This window comes from Prosopis cineraria, unplaced genomic scaffold (assembly GCF_029017545.1).
Source record: "Prosopis cineraria cultivar Desert tree isolate PC_DT_omini unplaced genomic scaffold, ASM2901754v1 PC15, whole genome shotgun sequence".
NCBI classification, from domain to species: domain Eukaryota; kingdom Viridiplantae; phylum Streptophyta; class Magnoliopsida; order Fabales; family Fabaceae; genus Prosopis; species Prosopis cineraria.
Genome location: NW_026555346.1, coordinates 3,335,478 through 3,352,436, shown reverse-complemented (window position 1 = coordinate 3,352,436; position 16,959 = coordinate 3,335,478). Strand labels below are relative to the sequence as shown.

At 38.0% G+C, this 16,959-nt stretch overlaps 2 protein-coding genes across 2 annotated transcripts; both read right to left on the bottom strand.

Moving 5' to 3' along the window:
• Positions 1–1,663: 1,663 nt before the first annotated feature.
• LOC129294676 (O-fucosyltransferase 10-like) lies at positions 1,664–8,288 on the bottom strand. Its single transcript, XM_054933133.1, is given in 11 exon segments — positions 1,664–2,682; positions 3,538–3,728; positions 4,290–4,457; positions 4,776–4,943; positions 5,065–5,269; positions 5,463–5,660; positions 6,351–6,439; positions 6,554–6,621; positions 6,831–6,915; positions 7,529–7,614; positions 7,617–8,288. Coding segments are annotated over 11 exon segments (1,755 nt in total). The 5' UTR covers positions 7,906–8,288; the 3' UTR covers positions 1,664–2,474.
• Positions 8,289–12,792: 4,504 nt separating this feature from the next.
• Positions 12,793–16,676, bottom strand: LOC129294466 (ubiquitin-fold modifier 1). Its single transcript, XM_054932862.1, has 4 exons — positions 16,515–16,676; positions 16,332–16,429; positions 14,639–14,671; positions 12,793–13,158 (listed from the first exon to the last, which is right to left on the bottom strand). Exons 1-4 carry the CDS (start codon positions 16,580–16,582, stop codon positions 13,073–13,075), a joined length of 285 nt encoding a protein of 94 aa, XP_054788837.1. The 5' UTR covers positions 16,583–16,676; the 3' UTR covers positions 12,793–13,072.
• Positions 16,677–16,959: the final 283 nt, after the last annotated feature.

The following is a 16,959-nucleotide window of genomic DNA, read 5'->3' as shown; positions in this document are numbered from 1 at the left end:
ACGTAATAAATGAAGTGGTGTATTGCTCAAGTCATTGATCTGTTTCAACCTCCAATATAATACAATGAGATCAGTGATAACGAGGAACAACTTAGTTCCCTTTTCATGTGAATTTTCACGCCATTCATTGTAACAGCTTCTTCCAATACCTCTTGATCAGGAGAAATAACTGGCAGGGGCAGGGCAGGGGCAGGGGCGAGAACAACTTTTGGTAAGGCGTACAAAAATGGACAAATGCTAAGTTCTGAGGGAATAGAAGGGCCTCCTGATCGAGACACGGAAACGTGAAACCATTTTCGTGGCGGGAGCACTTGTGTCGTTCTGGGGTCGCCTGGCTTCTAGATTTGTGTGTTGTGTTTTTCCATTCCACGGGTTTCCGGAACCATTTGTGCTTTTAGTTGACTCTTGTTTTGTACTCATTGTGTAATGATTTGGGATCTTTTCGAGGTTTGTTGCCAAAAGTTAAGCAACTCGGCATGGGGTTAACAAGCACCAGCAATATCAAGAGAAAATTTACGTCAAACCCCACGAAAGAACCGCACAAGAAAATACATTATGTAAACATTTTTATTGCCTGGCTCACCATGGTTCGAGAATAGTGGGACGCCAGGTAGCAAGAATGAATACGAGGCCAAGATGGAGCAAAAGAAAAGGCGAGCTTGGAGGTTTTGGGGTAACTTTTGCTGTGCGTGCTTCTAGCTATTGAAAAAAAGTAGGAAGATCAGAATCAACTGGGGACATGTAATGCTTGCGAAAGAACAAAAGGAAAAGGTCACGGAAATCAGAATGAAGACTTGGCTGGGGCACGAAGTGGATGCAATGATTAAAAGAAATCAACCCAGCACCAGCATGCATGATGAAGACTTGTCTGAAGGGCACGGCCGAACTTGTCTCTAGAAACATAAAAGTTGCTGTTATTATTTTTTATTTTTAGTTTTTTGGGTGATATCGAGGGCTAAAGCTTAGCGAAGATTAAAGAATAGAGATTGACCTTACAGGTGCGGAGAGTGGGCCACGGGGTAGCCAGCTTACGTGATAATGATGAGGAGTGAGGGGGTGGGGTTCACTAGCATTTGATACGCTCTCTAGTGGGACCTACCCATGTTCCTTGTGTACAGTTGCACACGGTGCTGCTCAGACGGAATCATGGAATGATAGGGCTTAGTTGATAGGACCAGCGGCCCCCCTTTGCTTCAGCCTCGTTGCTCATATTAAATTTGGTTTGCGATAATTTGGGTACATGGCGCCGTCGCAATTCGCCGACCATATGAGGCGTATAACGGTGGGAGAAGCAGGAAACAAAACGAGAGATTTCCTAGGTTAGTATTGTCCTTCTTTCCCCCTGTGACAAGAAAATCACAAGTCCCCGACCCCAGGGCTGCCTAGCTGTCTCCCAGGCCACATTCATACGGTGGATTCTCCGATGCTGCAAGTGCAGGAGATAATTTACCCAAAAAAATATTGGTGTCTAATATTCGGCTATCAACACATATAGGGGATTGTTGTAGTTTTGCATTTGTCATCACAAGAATCGGCCCCATATTGCCCAAATCAAAAGAACTTTTAATGCATAAATACTAAAGCGTGAAATTGGATTAGTGAGATGGGTCAAGGAGAAGAGTAAGCTTGACTACACAACGAGCCAATTAGAGGGGCAACGAAATAACATCGTTTAGAAGATGGTCTAACACTTAGAAGGCAGGAAAACCCTGCTATAGTTTATCTGCAATTATGAACAGAAGGAGAAGTTTCAAGACATGATAAGGAAATATCTCAACTCCTTTCGGATAATTTTCACTACCTACTTTTCAAAGATCATCATCTGAGGAATCTTCGAGTACAGAAAGTTGAGATAAGGTTAAAAAAGAGCCTGAAGAAGTGAAATTGAATCTTAAAAGATGGAGGAGGGCACAAGACACAAGCACACGTCCACAGCACCTAGAGAATGCCTCCCTAAGCTGAAACTGGTAGAAAGAATCCAAAAAATGCAAAATTTGATCAATTCACTTTTTCAATTCCCTCTCCTAGCCTAATAATTTTACAAAATAAATGACATATTTAGAAGGTCCGTATCAGCTCTAAAAACATGGATTAGAGAGAGAAGTCAAAATACAACTCTGTACCTGAGTTCTTATGTACTTCTCCGTGGAACACAAGCGAAGTTGAGCAGTGTCACCACTTCTACCTTCCCATGGCAAAGCCAAAAAACTATCAGCCTATGAAAAACATGTAATATGCACAGAAAATCTTCCTTCAGTGCCAGAAAAACACACAAACGGAATTTCTCATCCTCTGAACTGCAGTGCCCACATCTTGGCATTGGGCAGTAACAACTCATTTTTACCCTCAAAATCAGAAGAGCATGTAGCATCATTAGCCACAGAAGGGTGAAATACCAAGGGTGTTGAACTGATGCAAATCTGATGATTTCAGGGGCGTGGAAGACATGACATCAGAAGAATGGCATTATTCATTTAAGTTTTTCTGCGGATGTAATTATCATGACTGTCTAAATTGTGGTCAATTTGACTGGCATGCAACTGCTGTAGACATCTGCATTCTGGCAACGGATATGTGTAGACTGAAGTTTTCCTGTTAATTTTTCTAACTCTTGGTACAAGGATTCCTTTCCGGTCATTGTCACCAAGCATAGACTCCATCTTCTCCTTGAAAGTTCTCCAACTGCAAAACCGATACCCAAATATTTTCTATCATCCAGCGCCTTCAAATTTTTCAAACCCTAACCCCAAGCCTAAATTTCAGTAATCAAATTTTTGAATATATCTTATTTTTATATATTAGGTACAAAGCAAAGTGTTAGAGGGCAGCTTTAAAAAAGATAAACTACAATAGCGATAAAACAAAAACCACGTTGAGAAAGTTGAGTCAACCTTAAGTTGGAAAACCTGGTGAAATATTTATGAGAAAATTACTTATTTCTCTAAAATTTTGCCAACATTGCACAGATCTCATCTTTATTTTCAAAATATACACATTTTCAGATTTATATGTTTTTTAAAAATATTCTCCATTAATCAGTGCAAAGATTAAGACCTTATTAACAGTGCTCTCCAAAGAAATTCATTCTGATGCGAAGGCCATGGTTTTTTGTTAGTGTGTGTGCATGTGTTTTCCATTTTCCCAGTTTCCCTTCCCTTGCTGAATCACTAAGGTTGACAACATGGCCGCACCAGCTCAAATGCTACCCTTAAACTCTCCAAGTTACACCACAGATCAAGATTTTATCAGATATATAGCACTTTTGTATCTGCTTCTTCACTCATACAATACTCATTAAAAGGTTCCCTTTCAAGTCTATGGGAAACAATCAGTATGACCATTCCAACCTATTAGAATTTTGTAAAGTAACTCTTAGCATGATCTAATTTTTTACAAGTATCAAACAAGAACAGAATGAAATACAAGAAAACAAATTAAATATTCCTATCAGCAGTTTGAAATGCTTTACTGGAGCATAGAAGGTCTGTAAACGATGAGAGAGAAAGAAAGAGTTGAGGGTGGATTGAGAAAATATACCTAATACTAGCATTCCCCAGGAGACCAACAAGCTTGCGCTTATCAGGGTTAATGGTCTTTGCATGTCCATCATAGAGAAATCTTCGATGACCCATCAGAAAATGAGGGAAGTTACCACCCTGAGTTGTTACAAAAACCTCACTATACAAGCATACTGTGTAGTCTAGTGCTGCTAATTGAGAGGAATATTCCTAAAGGAGGATGAAGTTGAGTATCAGCACTTTAAAACTCCCAATAACAAATTCAGCACACACTCTTGTAGAAGAAGGTAACACACTATTAGCAGCAACACTAAAATTAATCTTCTGAATGATGAATTATTTGAAGTTTTTCATATTCTTGAACCTCCCAAAACTTGCAGTATAAGCTCACGAGACATCAAAACTGCAAGAGATTGAAGAGAGACCATTTTTTTTAAAAAAGAAAAGGTTGAAAAAAGATGTCCCTGATCATTATAACTTTGTTGGAATGATTAACCGAGGAAGGGAAAGAATGGCAAAAACTATAACATTCGACTTCATTATAGCCTTGTGCATTATAAACAAACTTTTTCAATAAAACAGGAGGTAGATTGGAGTCAGGCGATAAAAGTGTGATGCATTATAAACATACTTCTCTTTTTTGGACAGGTAAGAGGAACACCCATCCTCTCTATACTCCCTGTCCACCCAACCTGAATTAAACTGCCAAATATAGGGAATGATTCCTTTCATCCCTTCCTCCATATCTGCTATCCAAATAAGAAGATTTACCTTAAAGGGAGCAAGCTCATTTGGAGTTGCAAGAGATTCCTTCGTATGAAGATTGGGAAACATCTTTATTAAAGGAGCCAAATGTCTCTCTGCCTGGTATATTTTCCCAGAAGCCAAATATATTGATGTATTGTTATCAAACCCAATGCCACGCAACATCATCCCAACCTACAAAGCGAAGGCATATACATTAAAACATGAGTCTTCTGTGTAACAAGAGCTTTCTTACAAACTTGCAGGGTTATGGTTTTTTTTTTTTTTTTTTTGGGGAGGGGGGGAGTTAACTTGCATAGATTTGTTTGGTTCTCTGTTGTGCCACTTTTTAATTACTATTAATAAAGATACAAATACTGAAGAACCATTAGAATCAGGAAAGAGAGCTACCAAGAACATAATATGGAAATCCCTGTTTATTGAGAACTATTAAGAAAGTTGTTTTAAAAATTTAGAAAAATTCGAGAAGCACTAATTCAAATAAATAAATACCTCCAAAGGGGTAAGTGGGCATTTTCCTTTGATTCTATTGAGGTTAGGTAGAATAATACGATCTTTTCGCTTGAATTTCCCCTTCCATCCTTTCTCTCGAACTGAATCCATTTCCAACCTTTCTACCTCCCCTCCATCATATATACAACAGGAGAATGCCACCATGTCCTGCATGTTCAGAAATAATTAACATTCAATAATAACGTGAAACTGGTTAAAGTAAAGCCCCTGACCATAATGTACTGATGCCAATAACTTGCTCACTACAGGAAAGAATGGGCATCAATACCTCCTCAAAGCGTAGATGCACAGCAGCATACTTCCCATCTGTTCTTGAACTCTTCTCAATCATTCGGTTAACCAGTTTCGTGGCTAGTATTGATATTGAAGAAGCAAACTTCAGAGCTTTATAATTAGTAAGACATCTCAAAAATTGAATGTGAGGAGGGACACTCATTGCTAATCGGTTGGCAAATGGCGATATTCGAATGACTCTGCATAGGGTTTACCAAGCCCCAAACAAAAGAAAAACCTTAGTCTTATCAAATTGTTAGTTTAAAACCAGTGTTAAGTGACTAATTTGGATGCTAAAAGAAATTTATTCATAAAATTATATATTTAACATTTTCATCCCAAAGATTATAGAAAGTTAAATAATAACAGGTGAGAAAGCTGTCCAATACATACCCTTCCTTTTGCATGATTGGATAAACAACTCCCAAGTAATAACTGACAGGAGCCCAAGCTTGGACCCGGATAGTAGTGATATTGCTGATGTTATAATTATACCTCTCCATGAGTACCTCAGGAAGTTCTTTAACCACCTTCACATAACCCTCAAGAGTAGATATAAAATGATCTTCATCGTAGATATCCCCAAATTCACTGACAGGCAAGTAATATTAATTTGAGAATTGGATGTGGCTCCAGAAATAATCAAGGACAAAATGGGCCCAAGAAGCATTACTATGCTCACTATGTTGCATTTAAATATTAAAAATCCGTTCATAAAGGCATCACAAATCCAGTAAGGTCTAGTTTGGTCTCATTACCACCGCTAGTTGGTTAAAACATTTACCAAATTTAAAACTTGACTTGTCACATGCCAAATTTTAAAAGTTCTAACAAATTTGGATCAACAAATCAGATTGTGAGAAATTTGCTCCTCACCTAGGCCTTATAGCATGTGTAGTTTAGCTGATAATTTTTAGCATGCAAAGCAATAGCATTGTTAATGAGATCAAGGTGTATATAAACATATTTCTCTATTCCAACTCATTTATTTAGAAAGAGATATACTAATGTTAACATGGCAGGGAACTACTAGCACAGGAAACAGAAATTTTCTCAGAACTATGCAATTAAATTGTCAGACAACTCAGACCCTCAGTTAATGGAAACATTCTACTAACTAATATAGAATAATCTTTTCCCTCTCAGCCACATATTAGAGAGTTAAAAGCCATGAAATTAGCCTAACAATTCACAAGACACGGTTTATGCATCAAAAAGTCCTCGAGAAGCACTTTAAAGGCCTAGCTTTTATAGTTCTGAGACGATAAGAAGATCAATCACCTTGGATCTCTCCAGACATTGTGGAATTCGAAGTGAGGTATAACCAGTATAGCATTCAAGAGTCCAGCCACGGCCACAGCATTGCAAATCTGCGGATGATACATATGATAGACAATATAACAAAAATATGGATAATGTTATGAGCTTATGTCTTAAATGAAAATAAAACAGCTTAAAGCAAGAGGGAAAAAAAACTATCATACTGCAGAACGTTGCTGGTTAAGGCCTCCATTAGCCTCCACAATTAGGAAACCATTATGGCCTGAAGACGCTGAAATTGAAAAGAAGCACTGATTTAACGTCATACACTAAGCTTCGTCCAGTGTAAATCCCACTTTCCGACAAAGAGGTTGTCGAAGAATACAAGTTGGAACATGGTGATAAACGGCCCAAATAACATAAGTTACACTTCACAGAAAGATTAGGAAAAACTATGGAATGAAAAGGGTAAATCAATCCCAATCAAATCTAAGCGCGTACCAAAATGTTCATGTTGCATTGAGGTGACATTTGGACAAGGTTTGGGCTCCCTCAACTTTCTTTTGTACTTCCATACTGAAGATAACTGTTGAAATGGCCAGAAACAAATCAGTGCATCTGAATAAAGATAACAAATTTCATATTTCATACATCTACGAAGTAGTCAACACTTGACAGTCAAAATGGTTTTAAAAAAAAGTAATGGTAAGGCCAATTCGATTAAATGTGAGATTCAGCAAGTAGACTCTAAAACGCACTTCTTCGACAGCAACCAAACAAATAATGGCAAATAATGATGAACAGGAAGAGGCCACCATTTTTATCACAAGGATCTTCCCTCGTGAAATAGTTAAAGAGCCGCATTTTTCTTAAATTTTGCCAGCAAACATTAGGAGCTACGGAATGGTGGGAGAAGAAAAGATTTCAACAGAACTTTACGTTGCCCTTCATCTTTTAGTTTGATTTTTATCAGAAGAATAGCAATTTTAGCACTTGACTCATGCTGCGGCTATGCAAACATCATGTGAATTTTCTCATCATCAATACATATGTCATTTTCTGAACATCAGGTGGGGAGGATTTGTAAATTGATGCTTACTTGAGGGTATCCTTCCATTCCCTTCCAGAATACGGATGACAAAATAACGTGAACACGATAGAGAACGCAGTGCAAAATAAAAGAAACCCGGGAAACGAACCTCCACTGCAGACGAATTGTCAGACTCAATATCGGGCCAAAGCTTTTGAAAAATCTCGTGACTACGATAGACTGAGCCGGGAACAGGGCGTGGCCAATGAGGGCAGAGAACGGCCCCACCCACATGAGCAAGCCAGAGATGTAGAGAAGTGGCAGCAGGAAGAAGTAGCGGATATTCCGGCGAGCAATGATACCGGCGGCGAAGCTTTCTAGACGGTGGGTGGTGTGAGAGAGGGCTTTGGGTCGCAGTCGTCGACGGCAATGCGATGTGTTGGTGGATGATTGACGGCGCGGTGACCTTGGCGGGCTGGGAGAGCTGCTGCTCCCACTCTCGCTAGCGTAGCCATTTCCAGTGTGAGCATGGGCTTTAGATTTCATGGCAAACTAAGCCAGCGATGATCGATCAGCTTCTGCAGCCTCTAATCCAGTAGAGAAGTACAGGGAGGGAGGAGAACAGGTTGAGTTCTTGAGAGGGGGAGAGAGAGTTACCAGAGAGCGAGCAAGCGATTTGAGATTGAGACCAGTGAAAAAAGAAACGTGTCTGTAATTTTCGTAGACGTCGTAGTTGTGACTTTGTGAAGTCTGGGTGCTTTCTTTGCTCCGATTCCTATCAGCCAGGTCTTTTATTTTCTGCAGTGAGTAGAGAAGCAGGACCCACTCAACGAGACAGCGACTCTGAACCGACTCAGGGAGCGAGTGTGTGTACCCGTTCGAGCATAGCAAGCAGGGATGGCTTTGCCTTCGACTTGAGACACAGCCGACGAAAGTGACGGTTGGGAAAACCGAGATTGAAATAACGGGATTTGTGTTGTTAATTTGTCATGTCATGCCATGTAGTATAAGCTTGTGGCTTGAGGCTATCAATATTTTTTTATTTCGTTTTCAAATAAATTGATATTCATATTGATATTGGTCACCCTATGATTGAAGTTTTGTATGATCGGATTTGGATGTTGGTTGTCTAGATGCATAAAAAAATAAAATACATTTTGTGCAAGATTGTAGCAGTGGATCTGTTTGGCCAAAAAAGCAGCAGATGTGTATGCGTAAATAACGAGAAACGAGCTAAAGAGCTTGTTTGAAAATTTGCTTTAAAATCAGTTTTTTATTATTCAAAACAAAAAATAAAAAAATATATATTTGGTAACTAGTTCTTAAAAGGTGTTTTGGAAAAAAAATTAAATATTATTTTGAACAATAAAAAATAAAAGTATTTTTAAATATTTCAAAATTATTGTTATAAAAAAATGCAAAAAAAAAAATCTGTTTTCATTATTTTTTGTTATCAAAATATATTTTAGAAAATAACAGTTCTTAAAATAATAAATTAAGCCCAGAGTCTCGTAGAGAAATAGGCATTGCAAAGTTGACGCACAAGAATTAAAAGTGAACCTCGTCTCCACAATTACCCCTAACAAACATATAAATAGAAGATAAAAATATAAAAGAAGACTTTGAAAAGATGAAGAAGAAAGTTTGAGTGACCAGTGAATTAATTTCTCTAAAATATATGTACCCACTATCCACCCTACCTAGTTAAAATAGTTATATTGGGCATTAATTTAATTGGTTACCTTATTTTGCATAAGTTAGGAATGAGATCAGTTTGGATGGAAGGAAAGTAGGAAGAAAACAAGAAAAAAAAGAAAATTTAAAGAAAAAAATTTAAAAATAGTAATTTTTTTTATCTTTTAAAAAAATTCTCCTAACTTTTTTTACCTTTATTTTTCTCCACATTCAAATAAAGGACTAAACTAGTGAAGAAAAAAAAACACGAAAAGGCTTTGGATTAAGTTCAACTAAAATAAGTTGTCGTTAAACCATTTGATCTGTCATTTGTGCATATTTAATATCATATGAGATTCTTTCACTTTAAATTATAAGATATTTTTAAATAAAATTTAAAATAGTTTATATTTTAAAATAATTTTTTTAATTATTCTGCATTTGGGGGGGAGGGGAATGGAAAGGAACAGGGCTTGCATATGAAGAGAAAATAAGGATAGATAGGTGGACAAGAAGAGACTGACATTCCTCACAAAAGCTCATACGCATTCTAAAATGGCTCAAGCAAAGAATAAAATTAAACCCGACAAACGAGCAAAGAATAACTAAATTTTAGATCTCGGCAGAAAATTAAATAACCTTTATGTTTAAAAATATTTTAATTAAATTTTATTCTCAATAAAATAATTATTTATTTTTAATTAATTTTATTTTTTTATATTAAAACACCCTACAATAAATATAATATCATTATTAATAAAAATATTATTAAAAAAAATAATTTGATCATGATTAAAAATATCTTATGTTTTTGGCATTTAATTCTTTAAAAAATATCTTATATTTTTTAATGAATGGAGTAAGTTTTTAAATGATTATTTTATTTAATTATTTAAATAATGGAGCTATTCGAATGAAAACTAGAAGGATAAACATTTCGTTTTCCAAGTGTTCATTCATTCTAGCGAAGAACGCTGGATGAAGGGAGGGGTGGGAGAGCATAGTCGGTAACGGAACGGGGTTTGTTCGTAGGAGGAACGGGGTCACAGCTCTGGCAGAAGCGGTCAGCAAAGTGAATTGCCTCGGTTTCGCTGTTCTCGCCACAGAATTTACCGTTGTCAAGATTTGTTGCGTTACGTCTCAAAAAATCAATCAATTGATTAATTAAAAATACTAAAAAAGAGGCATTATAGAACCCTCTCACTTTAGCTGCCTCTTTTTTCTTTTTATTTTTTGGTTAGGCGTCCCAGATAATCCGCCTTTTTAATCGCCACTTTTTCTTTCGTCTTCTCTTCTCTTCTCTTCTTACAATGCCAGAGTAAACCTTCATTTACATGGTGCCTTGATACGAAGTTATGAATCTGCCCTTTTGTCAATGTTAGACTGTCGCAATACGAATACATGAAAGAAGGTGTTTGTACCTAATGAAAATTGGCAGGCAAAACAATCACTAGTTAGGTAAGTCTAGATGGCATTCACTGGGATTGAAAATGAGAAACGTAGAGGTAGAGGAGGGACCGAAGCCGTAAAGAGAAGGTAATTTCATCTTCCTTTAATCCTTATTAAACACAGTGTAGCCTTTCCGTTAGTTATGGATAAAGAAAGGGCAAATTGGTAACTTGAGCCAGGTAAGAATTTGAGCAGCGCCCGGGCCCAGGTGGAGGCCGCCTGAACTTACCGGCGAGACGTGCGGTTGATCTCTCCCCCCCCCCCCCACTCTCTGTACCGCTTTTTGTCCGTGTATGAAATTTACGGAATTGCCTTTACTCGCAGCAGTTGACAAGATCGTTATTTTTTGATGTCGTGGAGGGCATTTATGTAAAACCAGTACACAACGCTGCCGGCCGCTTGTCCTCCGCTAAATTTGGGTTCAGCTGAGTCGTAAATTCAGGCGCCTCCACGTGTCCTCCCTCACATCTACATTCCAGGCTAGATGGGCAATGTTGTACTAGTACTGACCGGCGGCTCCACCTCATTGTACAGTGTACTGAATTGAATGGCTTCCAGAATCCGTATGGCGTTGTATTCTAGTGGTATGCAAGTTCCCTGTAAGAAGGAGATCTCAGTCCTGTCTAGGTTGTAACTTCATGTTGTGAGCACCTGTGCCTCTAATTCAAAAAAGAATTTTACTCCTCAACTTCCAAACCCATTGCCCATGGCTACACTGACTTTGCTGCTCATTATTTGCTCTCTCTGTTTTTTTTTTGGGCAATAAACAGAGACGCAATTCATTCCTGTGAACGAGTTTCCAGATATAGAACATAAAAACAAGACCGATGATACAGCATGTGCCGGCGTTTCTAGAATTCAGCTGTTATCTTGGATCACAAGTTCGCAACTATCTGATCTCTGTTCAGGCATCCTTTAATTTTTGGTTAAAAAGAGAAAAAACGGAGGGCACGAGATTTGTTGTTTGAGCAGTGTGTTTCTCCAATACCACGGCTTGTTGAGGAATTTTATGCTCATCGATGTCCGGGGAAACCATAAAAAGAATAACCGATGTTGCTTCTTCCTGTCACCCTTGCCCCATTTTACTAGCAGACTGTTTATATTCTTCCATTATAACTTAACTTCATCACGTCTTCTCCCAACTTCCATGCTTTGTTTAATTAACTGCCTCGGAGTCTTGTCGTTATCTGATTGCAAAACATGTGTCTGGTGCTCTAAGCTGTATCCTATTAGAGGGGCCTTTGCAAGGTTGCAGGAAGCTGAGGCATGCGGGAAAATCAAGTAAAACCGCATAATTGGATAGCTGATAGCATCCTCTTTTACATTCTAAGTGACCACGCAAAAGCTCAAATGGGTTATTCCTTTAATTTCATCGCGCCAACAAATTTTACTCCTCCTTACCAGGCCATCCCCTAGAAGTTCACTTTTCTTGTCTCGATTGAAAATTTCCATGGGTTGCATAACAGGTTTGTTTTAGGGAAGTTAATTTATTGGATGTAGCGAGGATGATTGATTCTTTGCACGGTAATTGGTATAGTAATCATGAAGGCTGAAGCTCATTTATTGAGGGGTAATCGTAGTAATACTGAACGGGAATTTTACGACAAAGGGTACGTTTACGCACAAGACACGCTGTATTAACCGAATCTTATTTTAGACAAGCGTTTGATCTATACTGTCAAATATCTTTCCGACATCGCAAGTGGCAGAAGATTTAGGAACTGGGGATGGAATTAAATGCCTGACCTCGTAAGTAGCTCCGGGGGAAGCCTTATATACTCATTTATTACTATAAAAGTTGAAGGATTGGGAGGGGCTAGGGAGGAGGGAACTGTATAAATGTTATGGGACCAGTTCACTGAGAAGCAGAGAGTCGGTTGAGTTATGACAACATAAATGTGCCATTTTCTGTTGGATACAAAGCCTAAATGGCGTTGTCTTTACTTCTACTAACTACCTGACCATCAGTCCATCATCACCCGGTACGGCCCCCTTGCCCTGCCCCATGCTTAGGGAGATCATTGATCGTGGCAAATTAATGACTTTATATTATATTTATACTAAAATGTTAATATATCATTGATTCTAGATGAACCATTTGAATAATCTTCTCCAAACATTCCATTGATCCCAAATGTAGATAGAATAGGAATTTTACAAGAATCCATCCTGAGCATTCGCACCATCTCAACCTTTTTTCGGGGTGCCGACAGACGATTATGCAATATGCACCCAGTTGTGCCTTTTCAATATTACTTTATCATGAATTCAAGGAGTTGCCCATGGGAAAAATCTACCACATGTTTAAAGTGATCGAATAAAGGGAGCACTCCCACCCTTTTTCTTTTTAAATGTGATAAGGAAACCTTCTTGCGGATGAACATAATCAAAGCCCAGACAGAAGGCTCTACAATGCCAGGGAAGCTTGTATTATCCTTTCCGAAGAATTTATTTATTTATTCAACCAAACTTTATCTACCGCAGGAAATCATTACACCCTCTGTTAACTACGAGAACGTCAGCAATAATCATAGCATCTAGGAAGCTACGGCAGTGGAGGTGAGTATAACTAAAAAGGTGCGGCATCCACTCAGACATTCAGCAACATCTCAGAGGCTCCAACCCTATCCCGCGGAATCAGCCGTAACTCTGACCCATGCTTGAGGAAAACATTGCCTGAAAGTCATTGAAATGCATGTCAATCCAATGATGTCATCAACTGTAACCAAGCAGTATTAATCCATTGTGCATATTAAATTCACTGTCATCGTATAAACCTTTTAGGAGCCACAGATTGCAACTCGACCATGTGAATCATGAGGTCTCATAAAACAATTGTAAGCAAAGCCCCAAATACCATTTTCATTATGCTCGTTAGAAAAATGTCCCTCCCAATGTTCAACCATTAAAAGTTTTTCTTCTATTTTGTGCATGACTAAATTATAGTGCGTTGGCAAATACTCCTCCAATCTTCTTTATAAATCATCTCTACCAATTTCATCAATATCAATATAAAAAAAAGTACAATGAATAAAAGTGTAAAATTTTAAATATGCCACCATATAACAAATCCAAAAAAATGATGTCATGTGATTTTTTTTTTCATGAAGAGTAATTTTGGATATCTTTAAAGGGTGTGTTTGAATTTTAATTGAAAAAAATTAAGAAAAAAATTGATTATTAGAATGTGATGGTATTTGGATAAATTTTCAAAAATTGATTATGATATTGATTTTTCAAAATAGAACAAATTTTAACTTATTTCAAATGGAGTCTTGAAAACCAAATGGAGTATGGGAAAATTGGAGTGTTTGGATAAAATTTTTTAAAATCATGGTTTTGAACCTAAAATTTATTCTAAAAGGATATCCAAATATGTCCGAAATATTACCTAAAAAGCCACACCGTGACTTATCAATGGGCCCAAATTGATTTTCTAGAATATGCCTTGTAAATGGGACTGGAGGAAGTATGTGACAAGTAATGAAACTAAATCCCATTGAACTGATGGGAACCACCCACAACGGGTTGGATGAAATTAAACGTGGATGGAGCTTTTTCGATGACATCTAATACCGCTGCATGTGACGGGTTGCTTGAGGACTCTTTCGTCTCAGTTTTTGAGTAAGACGGAGATCATCTTACTGCAGAGTTATGGGCATCTGTACATGGGCTTAGGATGGCGTGGGATCTTGGCTTGATCATCCTAGAGTCTGATTCTACTGAAGTTTTAGAACTCATAAAGGTGCATGTTAATCTGGAGCATCAAGATCACAGAATTATCTTGGAATTGAAAAGGATATTGGAAAGGGATTGGATGGTGAAGGTTCGACATGTCTTTAGAGAGATAAATCAAGCTGCAGGTTACTTGGCGAAATGGGGATTCTCAGTTATGCCTGGCTTCCATGCTATCAGGCAAGTGCCTCACGAGCTCGGGAATATTTTAACCAAGGATTGTACCAAAACCTGTTTGATGGCTGGGGGTGTAACTGCCCACAGGTAGTTTCTTTTCGTATTTGAAAAAAATCCCATTGAACCAACTAAAATTAAGCAATGACAACCGTCTGAGGCCAACCTCAGGCAGTAAAAGTGAGAGGGGATACATAATTCATACCGTCCAGCTTCAATTAAAAAAAGAATTGACAATTTGACATACCTGCACTCTGCTGGGGATTTATCCCAACACCATCTGCATGCATAAGAAGTAATAAATATCATTTGGAGCACATCTGACATGAAGGTGCTAATAAGAAAGATGAAAGAATAAATCACAAGTCTTTTAGTCACACAAATCGATTCACGTGCAGAGACAGGATATAATTTTGGCCAAAGGCTGACAGCCAACAAGGAAATGGATTTGGATTCCCTCATTTTTGGCAGGAAAATTATTTATTGAGTCAAGCATGACAATCTAATCAGATGATATAGATTTATTTTTTCATTAAAAGTAAAAAAGTGTTTCTAACAGATGCAGACCATCCAAATTAACAGGAGAGTAACATTTTACTCCAAATGACTGTCAATTTACCTACCGCAACACAAGAGGATCCATACACACTGGCACTGAACAAATCAGAGAAACAGTGAATGATTGGCTTGTGGCGTGCGTTAAAAAAAAAAAAATGATGAGCCCACCAACTAAAAAGTAAACATCCAAAATTTATAAGTAACAAATATTTAAATTTGTCAGCTTGTCCCGACGAAATCTTAATATCTATTCATTTTCAGTCTTGCAGATTGGAATGGTGAGGGACCCACTTTTACAAAAGATGTAACTGGGCAATGACTATGTTGCTGCTAAGAATCATCTGAACACTAATACTGGATAAAACATAATCTTGGTCAGAGCATTGTTTTTCACAACGCAGAGAGCAAACCTCTTGGAATCAGTCTTATGTCAAAAGAGAAAGGACACATCACATACAATGTTAATTACTGTAACATGGCATCAAAAGTTACAACATTACCCAGGTTACACGGCACCTAGCAACATTTCACAATCCAATGGGTTAATGATATCCTTGAAGTCCCGTGCATCTTCTGCTAGAGGTTTTTTCATGCCAAGGAAGAAAAGGATTTGGGGTTTCAGGTTTTCCCCACATCGTGATGTATAAACCAAACAATGAACAGTCAATCTTGGCGTGTAATGATAAGGAATAAGGTTAAGGGAAAAAAAAAATTAAAGTTTGCATCTCAATTTATACGAGGATATTGATAATTTTTGAAATTAAATTTCTTTTTGTAGTTTAATCTAGCAGCATAGTTTAAAAGGGTGCAAGTATTTTCAATGGACTCCACAGCAGGCTGGCCGCACATATCAGTATTATACCATGAAAGGGATCTTGTAAGCTGAGAGGAAAGTGTGCCAACACGCAACAACATCCATCATACGCAATATAAGTTCATTGCTGAGAAGCTCTTGTATTATGTCTCGGAAGGAAAATAATTTTAGGGTTCAGGAATAATATGATCCCCGCTTCCTCACTTCATCTTTTAACTTTTTTCTGTTTTTCCTTTTTAAAAGCTCGGTGGTTGTTAGATAGATTTAGTCTAGTCTTAGGATCAAGCGCTTTTCTCTCGCAGGGCAATAGTAAAGAGTTATCAGGACGAATACAATTCCGAATTGGAAAAAGTCCGCGTGAATTGAAATGCACTTTGAATAACCCAAAAACTTCACAAATCAGCAACCCTAATCTGACGATCCGATCATTGATTACATTGTCCAAAAAAAATTGAACACAAGCTTAAACTACCAATATAACAAACAAGAAAGATGAGAGGCAAAAGTTAGGAAACACACAACAATGGAGAAGATAACAATCTGAGAGAGAGGTTATAGAGCTAACTACCGTTGGTGATAATTGCACTGGTCTGTGGAGGCACCTTGAATTCTTCAGCTGCGAATTTGAGGACGGCAGTGAAAGGTGCAGCCTCTGGAACGCTGAATCTGAAATTGATATGACCAAGATATTGAGAGATTAAGAACCGACGAAAAATGAATTGGAATTTGGAGGATATGGGAAATTGCGTACACTTTGAAGGGTAACTTAGGATCGGAGGTGAGGGTGACTTTGAAGGAGACCTTTCCACCGCCCGCCATTTTTCAGTTCCGCTTAGTGCCCTCTTCGCGCCCGGTGCTGTTGTGATCACGGCAAGCACTCCAGCGACCATCGAGTTTGCGTATTTATAACGCCATTGTCGTGTTGCTGGCCATCCTTGTGTCTCTTCTTACCGGCGTTAAAACGACATGCGCAGCGACATTGTGGCTGCCGTTGCGGGGTTGATTATCTTTGCTCGTCTTTACCCTCATCTCATTGGACACCTGAAGAACTCAATTAATTTTTTTTTTTTCGATGAACAGAAGTAAAAATTTATTTATACTAGTAGCAATTACAATTTGAGTGTTGAATGGTATCTACAAATGGAAATGATTTTAAGAATCTCATTATAGTATAATTAACTAGAAAATACCATGTG